General features: G+C 42.3%; 2 protein-coding genes across 2 annotated transcripts; both read left to right on the top strand.

Moving 5' to 3' along the window:
• The first annotated feature begins 79 nt into the window (after positions 1 to 79).
• On the top strand, positions 80 to 4,073 carry rmp64 (ribonuclease MRP subunit p64). The gene is made up of 9 exons (XM_084478058.1): positions 80 to 202; positions 379 to 533; positions 619 to 707; positions 852 to 986; positions 1,107 to 1,184; positions 1,280 to 1,551; positions 2,050 to 2,108; positions 2,216 to 2,439; positions 2,733 to 4,073. Exons 1-9 carry the CDS (start codon positions 118 to 120, stop codon positions 3,037 to 3,039), a joined length of 1,404 nt encoding a protein of 467 aa, XP_084334184.1. The 5' UTR covers positions 80 to 117; the 3' UTR covers positions 3,040 to 4,073.
• Positions 4,074 to 4,331: 258 nt separating this feature from the next.
• Positions 4,332 to 20,485, top strand: LOC311358309 (ras-related protein Ral-B). Its single transcript, XM_084478303.1, has 5 exons — positions 4,332 to 4,468; positions 14,775 to 15,044; positions 17,860 to 18,068; positions 18,743 to 18,920; positions 19,070 to 20,485. The coding sequence occupies exons 2-5, from the start codon at positions 14,931 to 14,933 to the stop codon at positions 19,190 to 19,192; spliced, it is 624 nt and encodes a 207-aa protein (XP_084334429.1). The 5' UTR covers positions 4,332 to 4,468; positions 14,775 to 14,930; the 3' UTR covers positions 19,193 to 20,485.
• Positions 20,486 to 20,923: the final 438 nt, after the last annotated feature.

Consider the following 20,923-nt stretch of genomic DNA (forward strand, 5'->3'; position numbering starts at 1 on the left):
TACTCCCCTGTACTGCTGAATGTATATGTCTGCGGTACCTTTAAGGACGGTGACGTAGGCATTTGCTGGATCGTGATAGGCTTTTTGAGTTCCGCTTGCCAGACTTGAGTGAACAGCATGGCGGAGGAACTGTGGAATAAAGTAAACATTCCTTTTCCAAGTGCTGCTTCTTCTGTAAAAATATATTCAAGAATCTTAGAAGGTATTTAACTTTTTCTGAATAATGTATGAATTCAACATAATTTGAAAATGTAAACAGCAGTGGCACGTGTGCATTTTGTTACCCACGAGGCTATGACCTGTGGAAATAACCTGCAGTAGTGTGTGACCATTTATTTTTGTTTCGTTGTTTAATTTGATAATGCTTTGCATTTGTAGATGCAAATATTACATTTATGCTGAAGAACAACGACACGGTCCTGGGTTTGCTCCGAAGCCACATTCTTCAAACGGAGATCCGAGTTCTCTATGAGCTGCTGTTCACTTGTAACAACAACCATGGGACCAACTTGACGTTTCGGGCTTTGAAGCAGGTAGGAATGTGTTTCGACACTTGAAATTAATGTATACCTCGGATTTGACACATCACAAGATAACTGCATTAGTTTTCTCCCAAAGGTTGAACAGTCTATCAACAGACTGAAGGAGATGAAGCTCGATGCCGCCCTCCTAAATCTTGCAGACTGTTGTGCAGGCAGGTTTAAAAGGTATTTGGCCAGTGTGATGGATATGTGCATAAGTGTCTTCAGATTTGACAACGGTGGAGCCATGTAGTCACCCCTCATCCTGATCAGCTGTAATGTTATTTGTGCAGAACATACTGGAAATACCTTTTGTGTGTTTTTTTGTAGGAAGGTCTACTGGTCAGAGGCTGCGTGTGATAGCTCATGTCCCAGTCAGCCCATGCTGGAGTGGGTCTCTCTCAAGGTCCTGGGAGCTGCCCGGCTTTTGACGTGCGTGATGGATTACTGCAGAAGATCATTCACGTATCCTTATGGGCTGTGGAGCAGCCTTTGTGGTGTATACAATTTGTATCTGAACTATACTGGAATCCCAAAGGTCTTATAAAGGTTTCTGCCTTAACTTCTATCTTCTATCACTGATAGCCGTGCAAGGCAGCAGCTTAAACAGGACGAGTTTATAGTCCTAAGTGTGGTAATCACCAGCATGGTTAGTCGTCTATGGTGAGTGCATCAACATTTTATCTATTTGTATTTATTTGTAATAATAGCATAATTCTACATTATTTAATGGTCCTCTAACTCTGGCCCCACAACAGGGTGTATTTCAGGGCCATTGTCGTTGCCCTGGTTCCACTGTATGGACAGATTCAGATTCTGCTTGCGACGGTGTCCCAGGCACAGCCCATGCCCTTCCTCACTGACCACCACCTGCCCACGGACCTGACAGAGTTCATTGGGCCATCATGGTCCTCACTGCTAACCAAGGGCTTCAATGCGGCTTGGCTCTCCAATACGCTCGCTCCCTCAAACCCCATCAACCCCCCCACCGACAAGAATAGTGATGATATGGGCGTGGCACTCCAACGAGGTGTTTGGATTACATGTTCTGCTCTATTCAGAATAGTCCTAGTATTCCTCCTGTCCATCTTAAAACACTTGGTGCTGTAGGTAAGATTCAAGAGCTGTTATTAAAGTGTAATTTGTTAGAAATGGCCCAATCATTGAGCCGCTATTGAAATGCTGTGAGAATATGTTTCAAGTTGACTGCGGCTGCCTCTATCATTTCTGATAAATGTGCATCCCAGTTGATCCCAGTTGTGTAAAATTATCAAGGGCCGAGATGTGTAGCAGGCAGAGCGCAAAAGAGGGGAAGGTGTTTTGGGTCTAATTTCAAAAACTTGCTCTCTTCTCTTCTGTCTCTCTTGACAATGTTAAAATCTTACCTACAGCGCCTTTTTAATAAATAGCTAGCATATTGAAACTATGTGGAGAAGGGCATAGAAACCAAATAAATGTGTGAATTGGACCCTGAATGTAGGAACGTTTCCATATGCATCCCAATGAATTTTCCATGTTTACTTTTCAGTTCACGATGAAGACGGTGATCAAAATCATTCCATTAAGATCTTCAAGAATGTTAGACAGGTATGTCAGCTAAACTGCTGTCCACGTGTTTGATTTTAGAAATTACTAAAAGGAAAATAAGGATATATTTTTTTATACTGCTGTTTGTATTGGTTGTTCCCATACAGGAGCCCATGCCATCTTCCTTTTCGTGGAAGAGTGAGCAGGGAGAACAGGAAGGGGTTTTCCTCGCACAGGTCCAATCAGCTGCTACTTGTAAAGATTTGGCAACCCACCTGAAGGAGATGATCGCATGGTGTGAGTCTCAGAAACGGAAACGGGAGAAACAACATTTCTCTTTCCTGCATCTTAAGTGCAGAAGGTTGGAGCGCCTCGAATTGGCAGGAAACAGGTGAGAAGGAGACGACTAGAGTCCTCGACTTAAATGATCGTACCAGTCTATCTTTGAGTTTACCAGTAAACATCTTCAGATGTCTACTTTTTGTTCCTGATTTGACATTTTACACGGAAAAACACATCTATGAACACAAACATTGTCCATCTAAAGTAAGGTCAAGGTTCAAAATCACACTGGTATGATCCTTTTGTCTACCAATGATGTGTCAATATTTTTGAGATATTTTGTCATTATCTCTAATGTCTAGTGGATATTGTGTGACAACCTATTTCTTTTTATTTTTTTAGTTTGCAGGGGAAGTTGAGACGTCTCAAAGGTGAGGTCTGCTGGGTTCTATCCCCCTCGGACCCGCTCCCTGTATCCTGCCACTCGCTCAGCACCCTATGGAGAAGGACCCATCCCAAGACCCGCTTCCAGCCGCTCAGGTCTCGATTACGGACCACAGGAGCTCGAGTCAAGGTTGGTGCCCAGAGGGAACTGCAGCTGGTGAGACGACGACCAAAGCAGGGAAGAAGGACTTGCAACACATCCAGCGTGTCTGCCTCCAGTGGCCAAGATGAAATAGATGACATATTTTCGTCATTGGATTTTTGATGTATTTTTGGGTTTACAAACTATATATATATATTTTTTGTGTGGTAAAAGGAGACCTCATCTATATATTTCAAAACCAAATGGACTCCAACAGCTTGCTTGCAACCACACTTTAAGAAATCTTTTAAGGATAATAGGCAAGCTTGCTATGTACCTGCTGCACGGATGATTCCAGGCTGGAATTAACGGTAAATGTGGCTGAAGACCATTGGGATTAGATATGCTTATTTTGTGCTCTTTCTGGATAAAGTGTCTCCAACAAGGCATCTCCAAAACAGATGACCTTTATGATTTTTAGTAACAATGGTAAAGATAATTGCATGAAAAATAAATGAAAGGTTTCCAGCCAATAGTTTATTACAGCCTGGATCTCAAGTTGGCTGTCCCTGATCAGTCCACATTAATATATTATTTTATGGTAATGAAGCAAAAAATGGTTTGTTCAGCACTGTAGTTATCCTCTGAGTAGACAGAGAACAATATGGCCTCCGTGTTTGAAAGGTAATGGTCATGAGGAGAATATCATGGAAAGTATTATACCAAATCAATGACAGACAGGCACACCAGTATTTTGATGAGAGGTGTCTGCTTTTATTTATATGCACCTTGGGAGTCTGGTTTCAAGGAGTTGGATGTATTTGAAGATTCCTTTATTATTAAATGCTTTGACTGCTATGATGTCAAAATGTAACTTTTAAATTGCATGTAAGGACAAGGTTATCCTTCCTGAATTATCTTTAAAGATATACGTCTGTACAATAATGTGATCTAAAAATATATGTGTTGTCTACCCAAAAGTTATAATTGATATAATGTACTCAGGATCCAGTTAGATATATATACAAAATTGCTATATTAAAATAGGTTGACAACCTTTGGTACACAATGTATCATCATGGCATTGTGTCTGACTGCACACCCATTGTTATGTTTTAGGCCGGGTCTTGGGGATCAGTCTCAAGACCCTTTCTCAACCAGATCATTCATGGTCATTTGTATTAAAAGTACAATGGTATATTAAACGGTGACCTGTATTGTGGTAGACTCATTGAAAGCTTTTGCCAATGTATTGTTTTGGTCGATTCAGGCATACATTATTATTATTTATATATATAAAATGTCTATTGCTATAATGTAAAACAATACATAATCAATATAAATTGTTCCAGGTTAAAAGTCAAGAAAACTAGTAAGAAATCTAATTTAAAGTAATATATATTTGTTTGCCATTGGCCTATCTGAATAGCGTATGTTCTGACATCACATCCGGTCCGATGTCTTCCTGGTGGCAGCACGTCCGGAAGGTGGGGTCTTCGTTGTAGCGGTTTGTTACCGTTTGGAAGTCGGCATAAATTGAACTCGTTGTCTTCTACCAAATGCAGTCTCCTGGATAGTATCAAGCAAAAGCAACAATTAAATTCATCTTCCGGTAAGATATAAAAACATTTAATTTGAGTGAAATACATGTGTTCATAAATACAAATGTGTAATTGGCAAGGGTCCCTTAATAAAGGAACCGCGACCCACTATGGAGAATGACACCAATATAGGAGGAGAGTATTATTGTGTTGCCTCATTCCCTATGCCCTTTCTTAGCATGCTTGTGGGTGTAGGGATAAAATGGTCTGAGCTTTTAATGAATATGCCAAGCTCACATCGTCCTCCTGATGATCGCCCTGATGCCGTGAAGCGGGCGGCAGCATGAGACCACTGATCCGTGAGCCTACGGTACACAGACTGTCTGTGTTGTACGGTAGTCCACGTTGACCAGGGCACCTTCGTGGTTCCCCCGATTGCAACTTACTTTGTTCAATGGTTTGGCCGTTTAAGTTGTTTGTTGATGAACCATGTTGAAACAGCGGGGCAGATGGACAATAGCGCCGTCTGAGTTGTGTTGACGGGTAGTCCATGGTGCTGTAGCGAGGTTTCCATTAGACATGCAACTATCATTAATTCAGGTGTTTACTTTAGACCTGGGGACCGTTTTCCCCTGAGGGTATGACACGCCCAAGGTTATTCGCCTATAGCTGAATCTTAGCCAGTCAGCACAAAGTACATGTTTTCACAACAGTTGGGTTGTTGTTGGCGCGCCTCTACAATACTGTCAACACAAGGGTATCAATGGTGATGAGTTCTTCAAACCTGTAGCGTAAGGTCATCAATCAATATTCTTTGTAAGTTTTCAATCTAACATTACCACACACACACACACACACACACACACACACACACACACACACACACACACACACACACACACACACACACACACACACACACACACACACACTATTATTGGGTCCGTTTAACTAAGGCATCCATTTCTTCACCTGGATATAAACCATGCGACGGAATTCATTAACCTTCTCACTTACATTATGCAAATAGCTCTAAAGAATAGCTTTTAGATTGTGCCTCAAAAACGGCATACAAATACGTTTATTTGGAATGATGTTCACCCTGTCCATAAGGAAGACTCATTATATAAGACATGTGCCATGGAGAGAGCAAATTCAGCACATCTCAGCATTAGAGGATGAAGCTCATTATTAACGTGGATACGATTAACCTGATTAGTGTAAACGATAATTCTGGCATTATGTCCCTTATAACAGTAAATCAATTGACACAAGCTGTGATATTAGCAAAGCCTGTATACATAACAGTTACATTTCTCGCATGAAATTTAGGCCATACACTGATTACTGAAATTGCACTATGCTGTATTGTTTACATGTTTACATGACCGCTTAAATAATCCCACTGTTGCCTTAAATCGTGTATAATCTGGTTATTATTGTCCAGGTCAAGATGCTTGCTGAAATGAGTAGGAGTTGGTTTTGTGTTTTCTATAGGACTTTTATGCCCATATGGGTTTTGGGATTTGTTAACGATAAAATGTTGTTTGACTGTTTATGTGTAATAATGTTGTTGGTATCTAATCTCTGTGTTGACCTTAATTATCACAATGGAGAGGCAAACCTTCCCTAACAAGGCTTCGCTGAGCAGTGTCATACAGTCTATGGTTAACATGGGTCTCTGGCAGGAAAAGCGATGATAATTATAGCCACATACATTTTAAATAGCTACTTGTTACCAACATTTCGTAACTCAGATTATCTAGGAATTATGGGTCATTGGTGTTTTTTAGTCTTGTTTATAATTAAAGCTTACTCATTGCACCACAACAGTTATTAACAATACCTGATAGGGTATTTGACGAGGATCCGTCAACATGTACTTTCCATGCCATCTACATGTTGAAATTGTGCACTATTGACCATTGTATTCATGTGTGTGAGTGTGGCTGACCCGTGGAACCCTGGCATGGGCTGACCTTGCATTGATCCTTCCAGTTAAGGAAGTCAAAAATGCATTTGCTGATTCCAGCACAAAAATGGCTTGTTTAACCACAGATTAGCAGATTGTTTAGCCGGAGATTCCTTTCATGGTTGCATCTAGCATCCTCTTTAGTGAAAAAATTTGATATCCACAAGAAGATGTTCTTGTGGATATTTTTTCTGGATTCGAAATAAGAGGTTGGATGTTGGTTTAAGGTAACAGAATTGATTCAAGTCATCACATTTTGTGAGATTTTTTTTTTATAAACACTGTATTCAATGTTTTTGTGTGATTTTGCATCACAGTTCCAGGGTATTTTACAGATAGTCAAATCATGTATAAACCCATATTTTCATGGGTTGTGTGCTCAAAATATTTCCTCTTCAATAACATTACACCAAACGACATAGGGACTAGTTTCTAAGCTTCTTCGGCCTGCAGCTTCTTCTCTTCTGAGAGGTGGACAGAGGTCATGTGAATGGAGCTAAACCAGCCGTACATTTCATTTCCCCCCAGCTGGGAGGACCATCTGATGTTTATGCAAGTGCTTCTAACAACTCAATTTTCCATCAACCTGTCAGAGATATTACAAATGTTTTGGTGGGGTTTTTCTGAGAGGGAAAATTCCCCAAAGAATTATGGAAATAACAGCTATGTTGTTTTTTTGAAGCTCCTTTTTAGTTTCTTTATTCATCATTTTGTATTGCAACTTTAAAACCGGCGATTCCAGGAATTGATATGGGGATATGCACCTTGTATTATACTTCTTATGTTTCATATCACAGCACATTATTACAATGCTTTTCACTTTTAAATCCAGTTTGAAGTTGGAGTAATCAAAATATTGTCTATAATCAAACTTTGGGGTTGTCTGCCAGGTTATCATGTGATATCATGTGTCACTTGCCACATGATATCAACCAATCAGGCAGTGCATTGCCTTTAATGTTTTGGAGCAGTTTGATCTACTTGGCTTCATCTATCAGAGATCTATCTGTTGATGGCAATGCTGTTACAAGTCTAGGCAGGATGACAATACTGACCAAGTTAAATGGACTTTCCACGCCACATGTGAGATTCTGGGGAAGGGTTATTGTTTGATCTATTCACAGTGTATAGCCCTTGGAAAACACTGCGTTATCTCCTTTTCCACCAGAGCAGGATGTTGGTCCAAACTCAAGCTGCGGAGTCGTTTACCGTAGCACATATCTGGCATCCTATCTCTTTTCTTCCGCTCTGATACCCCTTGAGCAACATCTCGTCTCGACGGCCAGACGTTTTGTTTAACAGTAACAGAAGGAGGATGCTAGAGCAATAAGCTTTTAATGTTGGCCTCAGTTGAACTGGAGTGACTTTGGTCCTGAAGGAGAGTCTTCTCGTTCCCCCAAATGGTTTGAATTATTGTCATATTCGTGAAGTAAAGGGACACAATCGTTTTCAATGTTAATGGTTTTATGTTTAAGTGGTTGAAGTGTTTTTTTTTTTTTCTTTTATAAACAAGAGACCATGACCAAAAGCCAAGGTAATAAACGTCATAATGAAACATGATTCTTGATGCAAGTTTTACTAACCAAATCAAAATGTCACAGAATGTCAAATCCCAGAATGACGCTCTATTTCAATATGAGCTAGCGGGCCTTGTTGTTGTGGTTGTTCTGCCAAATCCTACATATAGACGTATGCAAATGATGTGTTAGGGGATGAGTAATGTCCTGCTGTAATAAAGTCCTCCAGTGCTGGCATATATTATAATCTTTACAGACATCATGTGCTATATACTACCTATTTCCGACAATACGATTGCCTATGCTAAATCTAGTACTCTTAAATTAGTTTTTGTGGTACATTTACAGAACACTTACTGAGTGAATTTAAGTGGCTGCTTTGAAAGGCTAGGATCCAAGCCATTTAATTTGGTAAAGCTAAAATATCATTAAAACCAGATCAGGGGTATTAATGAACTTATTTTCAAGCTTCTTCTTAGTGCTGATATTGAGTCAACAAAAAATGTATCATTCATTTTTGTATATGATAATATAGCAGTACATTGTCATTCTTGAAATATGGCTCTTAATTGCCTTCATCGTTGAATGACTAGACATCTAATGAGAGGACGAGTTTCTGCTGCTGTCTCCGAGGATGAGTAAATTGCCCCATCTGCTGCCCGTTATATGACTGCAGGAGTGTGTACGCACTATGTAGAGGTGCATCGGTTCTCTGTTGGAGCTCATGTTTACTAATGTTACGGATTTGCCCATTAACTTAAAGAGTTTATCATGGACTCTTGGAAAAATGATCGTTAGAAAATGTTCACAAGCAAGAAGTACAATATTTTGTTTGGTAATTCAATATAATATACGTCCACCATACAGTGGTCATCATTTATTTGTATCGAATGAAGGCCCGGACACCATAACAACTAGATATTTCCTATTTGAATGGATGACTTCTGGCTGCTTCCTCTGTTGCTGCTTAGCATCAACAGCTCTCATGTGACCACTGAGATGGAGGTGCAGCTGTTTTGTTTAACTCTGTTGGACTACTTCCTCTTACCACTTTTAACCATGAATGCCAGCATCATTTTTTATTAAGAAGAGCAGATCTTCATCAGGATTGGAGCCTATTGGCCAACCCACCCATGGCACACCATCAACCAGCCCTTGTTAGTTTTCTGCCAGCAACCTGACGGTTTGCACACCACTGCTTTGAATAAAGACATGAGCTGACATGATAAAGGGTTAGACGATGGACATTTGTTGACTGTATTATGTGTGAGTTATTCAGTCAGAGCATAAGTCAACTCTGAAAAGGGAGTAGCCTGGCTTTTGACTTTCTGCGTCAACTTTTTGGAATGCTCCAGTAACAGAAGGGCGGTTAAAACGTCAACGGAGGGTTAGCTTCAACAGTGATTCATTTACCCTCCCTTATTCTGTCTTAATCATATCCATATGCATTGCTCTGAGAACCAGGATCTGTGTCCTGTCCTGTGGCAGTTTCTCTATTTCCAGTGGGTGTTGCAGAGCAAATCCCTTTTAGCACTTGACTTTTTTTACCTCGCCGCCCTGAGTGAATTCTGGTGATTTGTGTTCTTAATCCAATGCAAATCTGCCCAGTTTACCATTTATAAGTTAAAGTTCCATTGCAAATTTCACTTCGGGGGTCTTGGGTCAATTCCAATGAATATGGTCTCCATGTCTCTCCCCAGTGTACAATTAAATTTATTTTCAAGCAACATTTTCTGCTTATGTAATTACCAATATCCCTCCAGAGGTTTTTCATGTGTTCATGGAACTTTGGGCAGGATACAGCTTTAATAGTTTTTACACATCCAATAAACATTTGATTTTCACACCATCAAATTAACAGGATATCTGATATGCAACTCTGGTCTTTCAAAGCACATAATTTTAGCCATATTTTAAAATTGAATCACAAAAGGGGCAACAGAGTGCCTCCAAAGACGTCTTAAATACAAGCCATACTTTGGAACTACTGTCACTCTAGGCATAGTCCAAAGAAAGTGTTTCACTAAGTGTTCGTCTGTCCTGTCGTTTTCCTGACATGGTAAACTAGCACACCGTTTTCATGCCCTTGTCACTGCAGTGAAAACGGATCAATGAGCAGAATCGCAACCGTTTTTATTTTAAAGGAACTCATAACGAAGTGGATGGGAAGTGTGACAGCACAGTGTGTTTAAAGAAGAAGAAGCCTACTTAGTAGCTACTGCCAGCGTAGAAGGGTTTTGTACCAAGCGGAGAGGATTTAACACCCCCCCCCCCCCATTCCCCTCACATCTTTTACTCAAAGCTTCCTCTGTGCAACTTGCCGGAGCTGAAGTTAGTTAGTATGCACCGCATCGGATCTGTTGTTGAACTTCATCGATGCCTGTTTTCGCGAGCAACCTCATATATTTAGTTTTTCAACCCAGCCATCCCATAGACACGCTGTGCCCTATCTTATCTCCCTGGCCTTTTTGCTTTTGGAGACAAGAAAGCGATGCTGACAAAATGGCATTGTTTCCCTTGTCTCGTCTGTTTTGCTCTTCAATTATTCATCGTAACTTGTTCATGCCATAGCATCAGCAAGCCAGAACAAGTGGGCTTTCTTTGCTTGAATCCTAGCAAAACGACGAGAGAAAACAGGTGTGGTAGACGATGCTTTAAAGTTTACGGCAAGAGTTGTCTTGAAGGCGGGGTTATATTATTGTTAAGCGTTGCATGTTATTTGGCAAATAAAGTGTTATCTTTTATGAATTAATAAATAACGGGGAGAGCTAAAATACAATTCATCGACACAAGCGGCTGCAAGAGGCTGTATGAATCATCAGTGTGACACCTGTAATTCATTTGACACCATGCTACAGCCGATCGAATGACCTTCAGCCTGGTTTGGATAAATGAAAGGCTTGAACGAAGCAAGGTTACAACCGGCCACACTCATGCCTGATAAAGGTTTTAGTGTCTTTATCTTTACTGACCTGGCGTACCGAGCCAATAGACTGCTTCCACTGTACGCTACAGACTGAAGGAGGTCACGAGGTCAGCAGTCACATCAGACATTGTTCTTTCGCTGTTATTCTGTCACTCTTATCGCACATGTTGAGACTATTTGATGTTATCCCCATGAGGGAGCCCTGCTAACCTCCGCTAATGGCCGCTAACGCTTCCCAGATCCTACAAAGAGGAAGTGGAGGGAGAGCAGAGGCAGGAACTTGAGACAGGTAACCACCCCCCGCCCCCCCCCACCCCCAGTCTCGGCCGATATAATGCAGAGAGGACATTTCCCTCCTGGTGTTTTCCTCTGGGCTGGAGAGAGGAGGGGGAGGATGTATGGTAGACTCCTCAGTGTGTACACACACACACACACACACACACACACACACACACACACACACACACACACACACACACACACACACACACCAGGTTGTGCGTGCTATGCCGGGCCATTGTTTGTGCCTCGCTCCATACCGCTCCTCATCAACTCCTGCTATTGTATTTTTTTTAAAATAAAATCAGCCCCACCTCACCCCACAACCAAAAAGTAGAAATTGCCCCCCCCACGTCTCCCCTGTCCTGTTCTCTATATCTCGGCTGTCTGGCTGCACTATCCACAGGGGGAGAGGGTGGGGGAGGTCACTCTCATCAGACTTTTCCATCCCCTCACGGCCATTTTCTCCATTGTTGTTGTTATTTTTGCTTTATTTCCACTGAGAGCGACAGGGGCAGTAGGGCGTAGAGAGGGGCCGTCATCAGCAGACTGTCCTGGAACCAACCGTCGCCTCACAAAGGTGTAGGACAGGACCACCCCCCCCCCCCCCCCCCAAGAGTACTGAATATTTTGTGTTCCCATGTGATGCTTAAAACGCATAATTAAATAAAGCAATTTGAGAGTATTATAACCTTCTATGTATTCCTCCTCCACAGACGTTTGTAATACCTCCTAGTTTATTATACCCCCTCTTTTAATATTTTGAATCTGTTACGGGCCAATGAATGGCGCAAAGATGTGGTCGGTTTATTGCCACAGTTACTAAACTATGCAAAATAAAATAGAAATGTGAGTTGTGATTGAGTGGATGTGTGTTAGTGTGTGTGTGAATAAACAGACATCATTGGGCCTGTGCATTGGGGTCCATCTGACAGCCATCAAATGAATCTCCAACCCGCCCCTCTGGCCTCCCTGGCGGGCATGCTCTATGTCATCTATATTTCAGCAGCGGGGCCCCAAGTTATTAAAAGAGAGAGAGAACCCTTTATAATGACGCTCCCATCTCACTTTCTCTCCCCAGCCACTGCTGTCCCGTATCTAGGTCAAGACGTCAGCGGTTTCTCTTGAGCCACATCCACTCTCAATCTCTTTCAGTTATGGGAATTTCTTTGGGGGGGGGGGGCGGTGCATACTGGAAGAGGCATTGCTTTTGTCTTCTTTCAATATGTCATATTGGAACGTGCGGTGGGCCCATTATTTAGTGACATTGTTATTTTCATGCCTGGCGGTGGGTGCATGGTCGGTGTGATCATTTTGACACACAAAGCTGCTAAACAGGATCGACGTTTCAGTAGTTTGAACGACAGCAGGAGAAGGGGAGAGTGTGGATATCCTTCTTGGTGTATCGCCCTCTAATTCCCATGACAACAGGGAACAAAGCCAGGAAAACTCTAGGGCAGAACCCAGATTTCCTGGTTATAGAGTGTGAGGTCAGACCTGGCATCCACCCCTGACCCCCCCCCTCAACCCCCGAGGCCCCAAATCAGGAGTGTCATCACATTATAGCCCAGTGCTAAACCCGTGACTATGGGCACAGTGTTAAGTATATAGTTGCTCTTTGTCCAAAAGAGTGATTCCATTAACTCATGCCATTCCTAAATAATCCATTTTAAATTGTGCCAGATTCCATCCGCACGCATGTCATATTTGGTAGACACAGTGTCATGTGAGATCTGGTTTCATAACACTATTTTACAACTTAAACACTATATCTGCTATATTCAAAAGTGATATGACCACCCAGCCAAATAATCTTCAGCTCAAACAAACAAGAACAGACCACATTTTTCTTTATACATAGCCAATAATGTATCTATGTAAAAGTGCATTGCATATTGTGTAAATATAATAATATGACATGGGATGTTTGGCTGCATGTGGACTTGTATCTTCTTTGGAAGGGCAGAAGTTTGAAGGAGAAGTTCTTATGAGGGTTTCTTTGCCGTGTTAGCAGTGTCTTTGAGGTGGAGTGGTTCTATTGATATCAAGGGGAGGCCTATGATTTGATGATTTCGTTTTCCATGTGTCTAACAAATTAATGAAACTAGAACTTGACTTGAAATAATCGGAAAGTTGTAGGAAATGGTGTTTGAAGAAGGGGAAGCTATTTTTCTACACTTTTTTTATGTTCAACCAAGCATGGAAAACAAAGACAAATCAACAGTCAAAGTTGGTACATATGCTGGTATCTGTAGGGTTTGCCCAACTGGTGAATGCCTTGTACAGTGAACTGGTCTAGGGCGCTTTTTCTGTTAAGGAGGCCAACAACATGTTTTGGGGCATTTAGGATTTAAAATATATTTAAGTGGATTAGCTGCCCATTTTACTCTGGGTCCACAGGTTGTGACAACATGTTTTTTGTTCACAACCTGTGTAATTAAAATTGGCTGTTGACTAAAAGATGTAATTTGATTCACTGAAGACGCAACATTCCAACCAACTGAAATGATTGTAACATTTATTTCTAAACCCTAGTACATCTCGTGGAATGCCAATAACGTCATTAACGGTCGTGTTGGGCTGTCCAGCAGTCTAACCTCTGGATGAGGGACGGACTGCAGGAAATGAGGAGTGGAACAAGGCCAAACGCCGCGGCTCTCGCTGAGGCTTTTGTCGGCTCTGGCTGCCATGACACATTACAGCGGCAACCGTAGCTAGACAGAAGGCCTCTGGCCGGCTGGCATGAGGATGGGCCAGGAGACACTGTGAAACTACTCAAATGAGGACACATTGAGTTTATATGTTTATTTATTATAAGAATTATAAGAATGAAAAAATATATAATTTCACTATTACTGAGCAGAATTATAATAATTCTAAATAAATAATAATAACCTTGCGGAGCGAGGAAATCTCTCCACAAATGAAGCAGAAAAACCTTGACATCGTCACGTGGCCAGGATCGAGTTTGAATCCGTATTGTTGATATAAAAAAAAAAAACACGCGTGTCCCTGAAGTTAAAGTACTATTCGTATTCTGTGCCAAGACAATGGCTGCTGAGGTTCACCGTCACCTGACTCTTAACAAACATTGATGGAGCCTGGGCGCTCACCGGTGCAAAGGCCACTCCATTTAAAGAGACTGCAGGCCGCCCTTTTTAACAACATCCACCAGTACACCTCATCCTTCGCTTGTTAATTTGGATGCCTTGAAAGCCGGTCTGACAGAGATGGAGCACGCAGCAGTCAGCCAGTAGCATCCCCGCTCTGGATTCTCCTGCCCCCCTGGGGTTAAGGGCTATCACCGAGTACAGGCCCATGGCCTGCCGTGTCTCACAGCATTTAAACCAGGTTCGCCCCCTTGTGCCCTACTTTAATACCCTCCTAAACTCCTTCCTGAAATGGAGGACTGCGAGTCCTCCGGTGGAGGACCCCGGGCGAGTGGGGGTCTAGTTGGGCCAAATCCCGGGGTCTTGGCAGAGTAAGTTATTGCCATCTTGGAACTCCATTAATGCAATGATTACCGTCTGCTCGTGTTTGCTACCGCACTCCGGACAGTCTCCATATATCTCTGTGCAAGGTCGGACCCCAGGGTTCCCGCTGTGCGATTGGAGGAAAAGGCAAGGCCTCCATAATGTTTGTCGACGACTAATGATTTCACTTTTTGTTTTCCTCACATGCAGGTGGTGCCAGGTGTGTTTCCGGGGCAGTAACAAGGAAGAGCGTGTGCGTGGGTGTGTGTGTGTGTGTGCGCACGCGTGTGGTTGTGTGTGTGTCTGTGCGTGTGTGTGTGTGTATGTGTGTGCGCGCACGTGAGAGGGAAACCGAGGGATTCAGCAATGGCTAACAGCAAGGGCAAGAACCAGAGCTCTCTGGCCTTGCACAAGGTCATCATGGTGGGCAGCGGCGGCGTGGGCAAATCGGCCCTCACCCTACAGTTCATGTACGACGAGGTAGGCTGCCTGCTCGCCAGCGGTTGCTTCGGATAGCCGATCGACAGCCCTAAGTCGGACACCTGCACACCCACTTCACCGTAGAGATGTAATTACACGACTGGCAACGCAGCCTTCCTCCCAAACGATATACATGCCTTCACAGATGGGCTGCAGCTATTATTATTACCTTTATTTTATTTTGATATCTTATTACGGTTATTGATGGTATTTGTTGTAATTGATTAATTTAGTTTGAACCTTTCCAATAAGAACAAAATATTATGTATTGATATTTAAGGATTGAAGTTGAAAATTGGATATCATATATACTTATGTAAAGTATTTTGACCAAAACTAAATCTGTGCAAACGTGCCTACAATGAAACATGAATGAAACTCATTTTCATGGTGATTGGGGCGTTCGATTTGAGATGCACACCATCAGGTATCCGTAACAGGACTACTCCGCCCACCTGCACACACATCCATTAGCCTTGTAGAGGCACATTCTTAAGTAAGGGATAATGTATAGAACGCCGGTCATTATCGGGAAATAAGCCCCGACAGGGCGAACCGGATACCGACACAAAGCGGAGGTGTCTTCCTTCGTAGTGTTGATCAGCAGAGAAATAGTCCGCCAAAGACGTTGACGTCGCTTAGCAACCGAATCCGCTGGGGTGGATAAGTTACCGGACTACTTGCGGAGTGATACGAAAGACGTGAAAAAATCCACTTTCCTTGACAGAGGTCAGCTTAGCAACGGTCATTATTGAAAAATAATTCACCACCGCAAGTCGGGAAGGCCCATGCAAGTGAACGGCGCGCTCCACAGCATTGAGAAGAGTCGTGTAATAAACATCCTTAAACAACCGCCACAAGCAGGCAGCATGTTGAGGTGCCCTTGAGCAAGTTGTTAAACCTTCAGTGGTCCCATTAGAAGTGAGTCTGTTGCCCAGAAGATGACTTGTGTATGAGGTGTTGTGCTGAGCCAATGTCCACGGGGGCCGCCGTAACGACAACCCACATGCTCAGACAACTTTGCCTGGAAGGGCAAAGAAAACACGGATTTATCAAACTAATGGCTTTCCCTCAACTCAAAATGTAAACACAATGAATCAGACACACTTTGTGGCGTTTTGCACATCCTCTTTCCAAATGTTCGACACTTAGTTATATCATCTCTGTTGCATATTAAGTGTGTGTGTGTGTGTGTGTGTGTGTGTGTGCGTGTGTGTGTGTGTGTGTGTTTGTGTTTGTGTTTGTTGTTGTTGTTGTTCTAAAATCTAGAAATATAAACCTAATTATACTGTCCATAATAGCTCATTCTAGGCCTGGGCGATATGGCTGAAAGAGATATCACGATATAACTTAACTATTGATAATTTTAATGACCTAAAAAGACTAGGTATTACCATGCTGGATTTAAACACAGCTGTTAACACTTAATATGACCTTCCACTGTTCTTCATTGATAAATACATCTAATGTCGATACAACAATGAAAAACACTCAAATATTGTAAATAAGTATGGAACCGTGTTTGTGTAACAAACCCAGCTGCTAGATTAGGTGGTCCAGTCTTTTATCTATATATATTGAACATGTTTTATATTAATATTGATCAAAAGTCTATCACAATACGATAATTTATTGTTTTATTGCCCAGGCCTAGCTCATTCTACTAAACCTTTTATTATAGCCAACAAGAGTCCTACCAGTCCAGTCAGTATTTGAGAACCAACAATGTCTGCACAGTAATAATCTATTATATACTGAAAGGGTATTCATGGTCACATTTTTAGCAACAATTGCTTAGTTGTTTCTTTGTAAATAATAAATTCAAATAAACTCTACTCTAGCCCTTGCACCACCACCACCTCCTCCTCCTCCTCCTCCTCCTCCTCCCTCCCTCCCTCCCCCCCCCCCCCTCCTCCTCCTCCTCCTCTGTGAAAAACAACAACCTCACAAAGATGGTGGTAAACTTAGCTTAGCTTTGGAGTTTTACTCCAAAAAGTTTTACTGATTGCACTACGAAGGTGAAAGCCCAACAAAGAGATGTTGATTCAAAAGACTGAATGTGCTTCGCCTTGTAGGTTCTGCCATTCACCCAAGAAGTGGATAGCAATTATGCCGTCTTTGGACATGAACACATCTTTCCACTTCATCAGAAAGTGGTGTCCTTGTTCCTATCAAAATATGTAGTTTCAGCTTCTCCTGTTTCCCTTTCCTCCTGTTTTGATGAATCTAATGGAAAATTACATGGTTCTTCCTGGCTTCCAGAATGAAGTGGTCGCATGTAATGCAAGGGTCTATTTCACGTGGAACATATGCGTAGGGTGGGGTTAGATTTCACTACTGTGAAAGTACACCAGTTGTTTTCAAATCTGCAATTGTAGCCACACAGTCACCCAGAGAAGCATGCTGACAATGAACAACATAGCAAAACCCCACAGATAATGTATGTAACAATGTATGTATCGCCCCGTACCCCAACCCCAATCTATGTCTGTCATCAAATGTATAAGTGTCTTTTATGTATGTTCTTTATGTGCCTATGACGAGAAATGACAAAAGGGAAAAATAATTTTCCTAAAGGGACAACTATTAAACTAACTAACTAACTAACATAGCCTTTTGAATACCGATCGCATCACAACACTAAAACGTGAACGTCTGTATTTCGGGTTCCGTGGCATCCGTGCATTTAAAAATGACGATACAACAATTGAAACATTGTGTAAGTGGAACACTGAAGTGTTCCTCCACTTCCGGTCCCACTGTACCAGCGTGCCCACACTCACAACACCCCTCCCCGCCTTCCCATTGTACCCAGTTTGTGGAGGACTATGAGCCGACCAAGGCGGACAGCTACAGGAAGAAGGTGGTGCTGGACGGCGAGGAGGTCCAGATCGACATCCTGGACACGGCGGGCCAGGAGGACTACGCCGCCATCAGGGACAACTACTTCCGCAGCGGCGAGGGCTTCCTGCTGGTCTTCTCCATCACGGAGCACGAGTCCTTCAGTGCCACCGTGGAGTTCAGGTACCCGCCCGAGTCTTCCCTTACTGCCACCGGCCGCTAGTTTGTGTGTTATCTTAACGCTGTATTTTAAAACCAGGAAACTGGGTTGGATACTAGTGCAACGGTCGGTCATGGTTGAGATCCAAACGTTTTATTGATTGTATTTATGTCAAAATGCTTCTGTACAAAAAAATGCTTCACAGACAACATGCCAATCTTTGGTATCTGTGTTTCTTCCTCGATCTATCTAATCTAATCCAAACAGAATTTCATAGTTGAAATAAGAAAAATCATATTCCATGCAATTTTAAATATAAGGACTTCAACCTGGGGTGAAACGGTGCGCTCCTTTTGTTTGGGTGCTTCTTCTTTGTAAGCTACACCAACACAAACCATCTCATATCTCCGACCCCCACCCCCACCCATGATTTTGGCCCCCTCTCTGTAATTGGGGGTTTACAACCCCCTGGTTCCAGTACTATAGGAACACTACCGCAATTGGGATATTTTATCAGAGCTACAACCACAGAAAATGCTGCGACAGTGAGAAATCCAACATAAAAACACAGTTTATACAGTTAACTCGAATAGGAAATGTGGTTCGAAAATCCCATGGGGGGGGCTTTTGGCTGACGTACGCATTTCACACACGCCGCCGCGGTGTCGGAGCCTAACTCTGTTGTCCCGTTTCCCAGGGAGCAGATCCTGCGGGTGAAGGCGGAGGAGGACAAGATCCCCCTGCTGCTGGTGGGGAACAAGTCGGACCTGGAGGACCGGCGGCAGGTGTCCGTGGACGAGGCCCGCGGCAAGGCCGAGGAGTGGGGCGTCCAGTACGTGGAGACCTCCGCCAAGACGAGAGCCAACGTCGACAAGGTAGGACCTCTGTTATTACTATATATATATTTTTTTTTTTTACTTCGATTTATTTATTGTGAAACTTTGCTACTCTCATGTGACCTAGCGATGTTGCGTTCGTGGGGCGTCTGTACATTTAGTTTTCCTTTGTCGCCCCGCCTCCACAGGTGTTCTTTGACCTCATGCGGGAGGTGCGAGGCAAGAAGATGTCGGAAAACAAGGACAAAAATGGCAAAGGAAAGAATAAGAAGAACAAGAAGAGCTTCAAGGAAAGATGCTGTTTACTGTGAACTCACTTTCTGTGCAAACCTTACACACACACACACACACACACACACACACACACACACACACACACACACACACACACACGTGTATGTCTGGTGAAAGGGTTCAAACGTTGAAGGCAGCCCGTCACCCTGACCTCTACTGTGTTGCTCACGTTGAATCAGATGTGTCTGTCTGTTTGTTGAGTTTTTTAACAGCTGCTCGTGATTATGTCTATAGAACAATCTTAAACCACTTTTTTAAACCATGCAAAAGGAAGGTAACCACTAATTTGAGACTGTGACTTGTGATGGCTCGGAAGAGGCCAAATGACCAATAGTCCGCTGATACTCTCCAGATTGACTTTAGACCTCTCTTACGCCGACTCGATTATACTGCCAACGGTCTCTAGTTTCATTTATTACAGTGCACTTTTCCTTCCCACTTTTTTAACATCCAGTAAGCTTAGATTCACAATCAACCACTTTCCTGGGATCTCTTAAGCCTAATTTCTGTACCCGTTTTTTTTAAGTACCTGCTGTTTCAATGACATGTCATACATTTTACTGTCCACATATAATGGTACACTTTTTAATATTCAGACGTTCTATTGACTCATTCAACTTTTCTAGGTTGTGCTTGTTAATCCGAAACACAATTTCGACCCAGGTAAACATCTTCTGCTTTTGGTCTTGAATTTGTTGTTGAGAAAAAGACCCAGACCCAAGGTCTAACAGCAGAGTGGTGAAATTGAATGGAACTCTCTTCCCTCCCACATTGCAGTTTGCAATAACAGTGAGGGGAAATAGTCATTGTGTGCACTAAACCTTGCATGGCGAAGGAAATGCAATCCAGAGGGCGATCTCACCCCTGTTTCAAAGGGCGGACATAATTAGCCACGATGGTTCTATTGTTTATCCTCCACATATAACCTTAAATCTCTGTCTAAACTGCACTACATAGGCCTTCATTGCCAATGCCGAAATAATAAATAGCTCAATGAATTCATGCTTGAGATGTAACTTGAATGTGCCATCGGAATCTTACGTCTACATGTCCAAATCCTTGTTTCGTCGTGGATCTTGTGTTTTTAACTCAATGTATGTCATTTACTGTTTGTGCGTGAGTGAATGTGAGATGGAAACTTGGATATTAATCTAGTGCTACAGTGAAGTGTTTTTACACCTGCCTAAATCAAGTGTCCTCCATTTCCCATCATGTTATTGTTTTGCTCTTTCTACCGAAACGGCAAGAGTATGATAATCCATTTGAAAAGACAACCTTTAAATATGTTGCCAAATAAAAAAGAATCCCTTTGTAAATATGACTGGAAGTTTTTTTGTTTGTTGATAAAAGTTAATTCCAATGTTATTCGACAAAGTTGATCTAAACTAGTGAAGATAACATACATTTAACTATTTCCAAAGAGCTGTCATAGCAGGTGTTTCATTTATGTGGGTCATATAACCAGCGTGGTCAATGTGAGTTACTACTACGACTCCCTACATAATAGGACTAGACCGTTAATTAGTGTTATGGGCAACACCTGTGTTTGTCATACTCCGATAAGACGACGCATCTGGGGAAAGCATCAGGGTGTATTAACCCTCACTGGATTGCCCTCTACTGGTTAAACTGGGAAAGATAATTGATGTTGAATTGGAACGCTCACACTTCAGCCTAGTTATTATTTGAGCCACAATTTGTTTAGAAAATATATTTATGTAACAAAATAATATCACTAAATAATGTTT

Source organism: Micromesistius poutassou, assembly GCF_964030765.1.
Source record: "Micromesistius poutassou genome assembly, chromosome: 14".
NCBI classification, from domain to species: domain Eukaryota; kingdom Metazoa; phylum Chordata; class Actinopteri; order Gadiformes; family Gadidae; genus Micromesistius; species Micromesistius poutassou.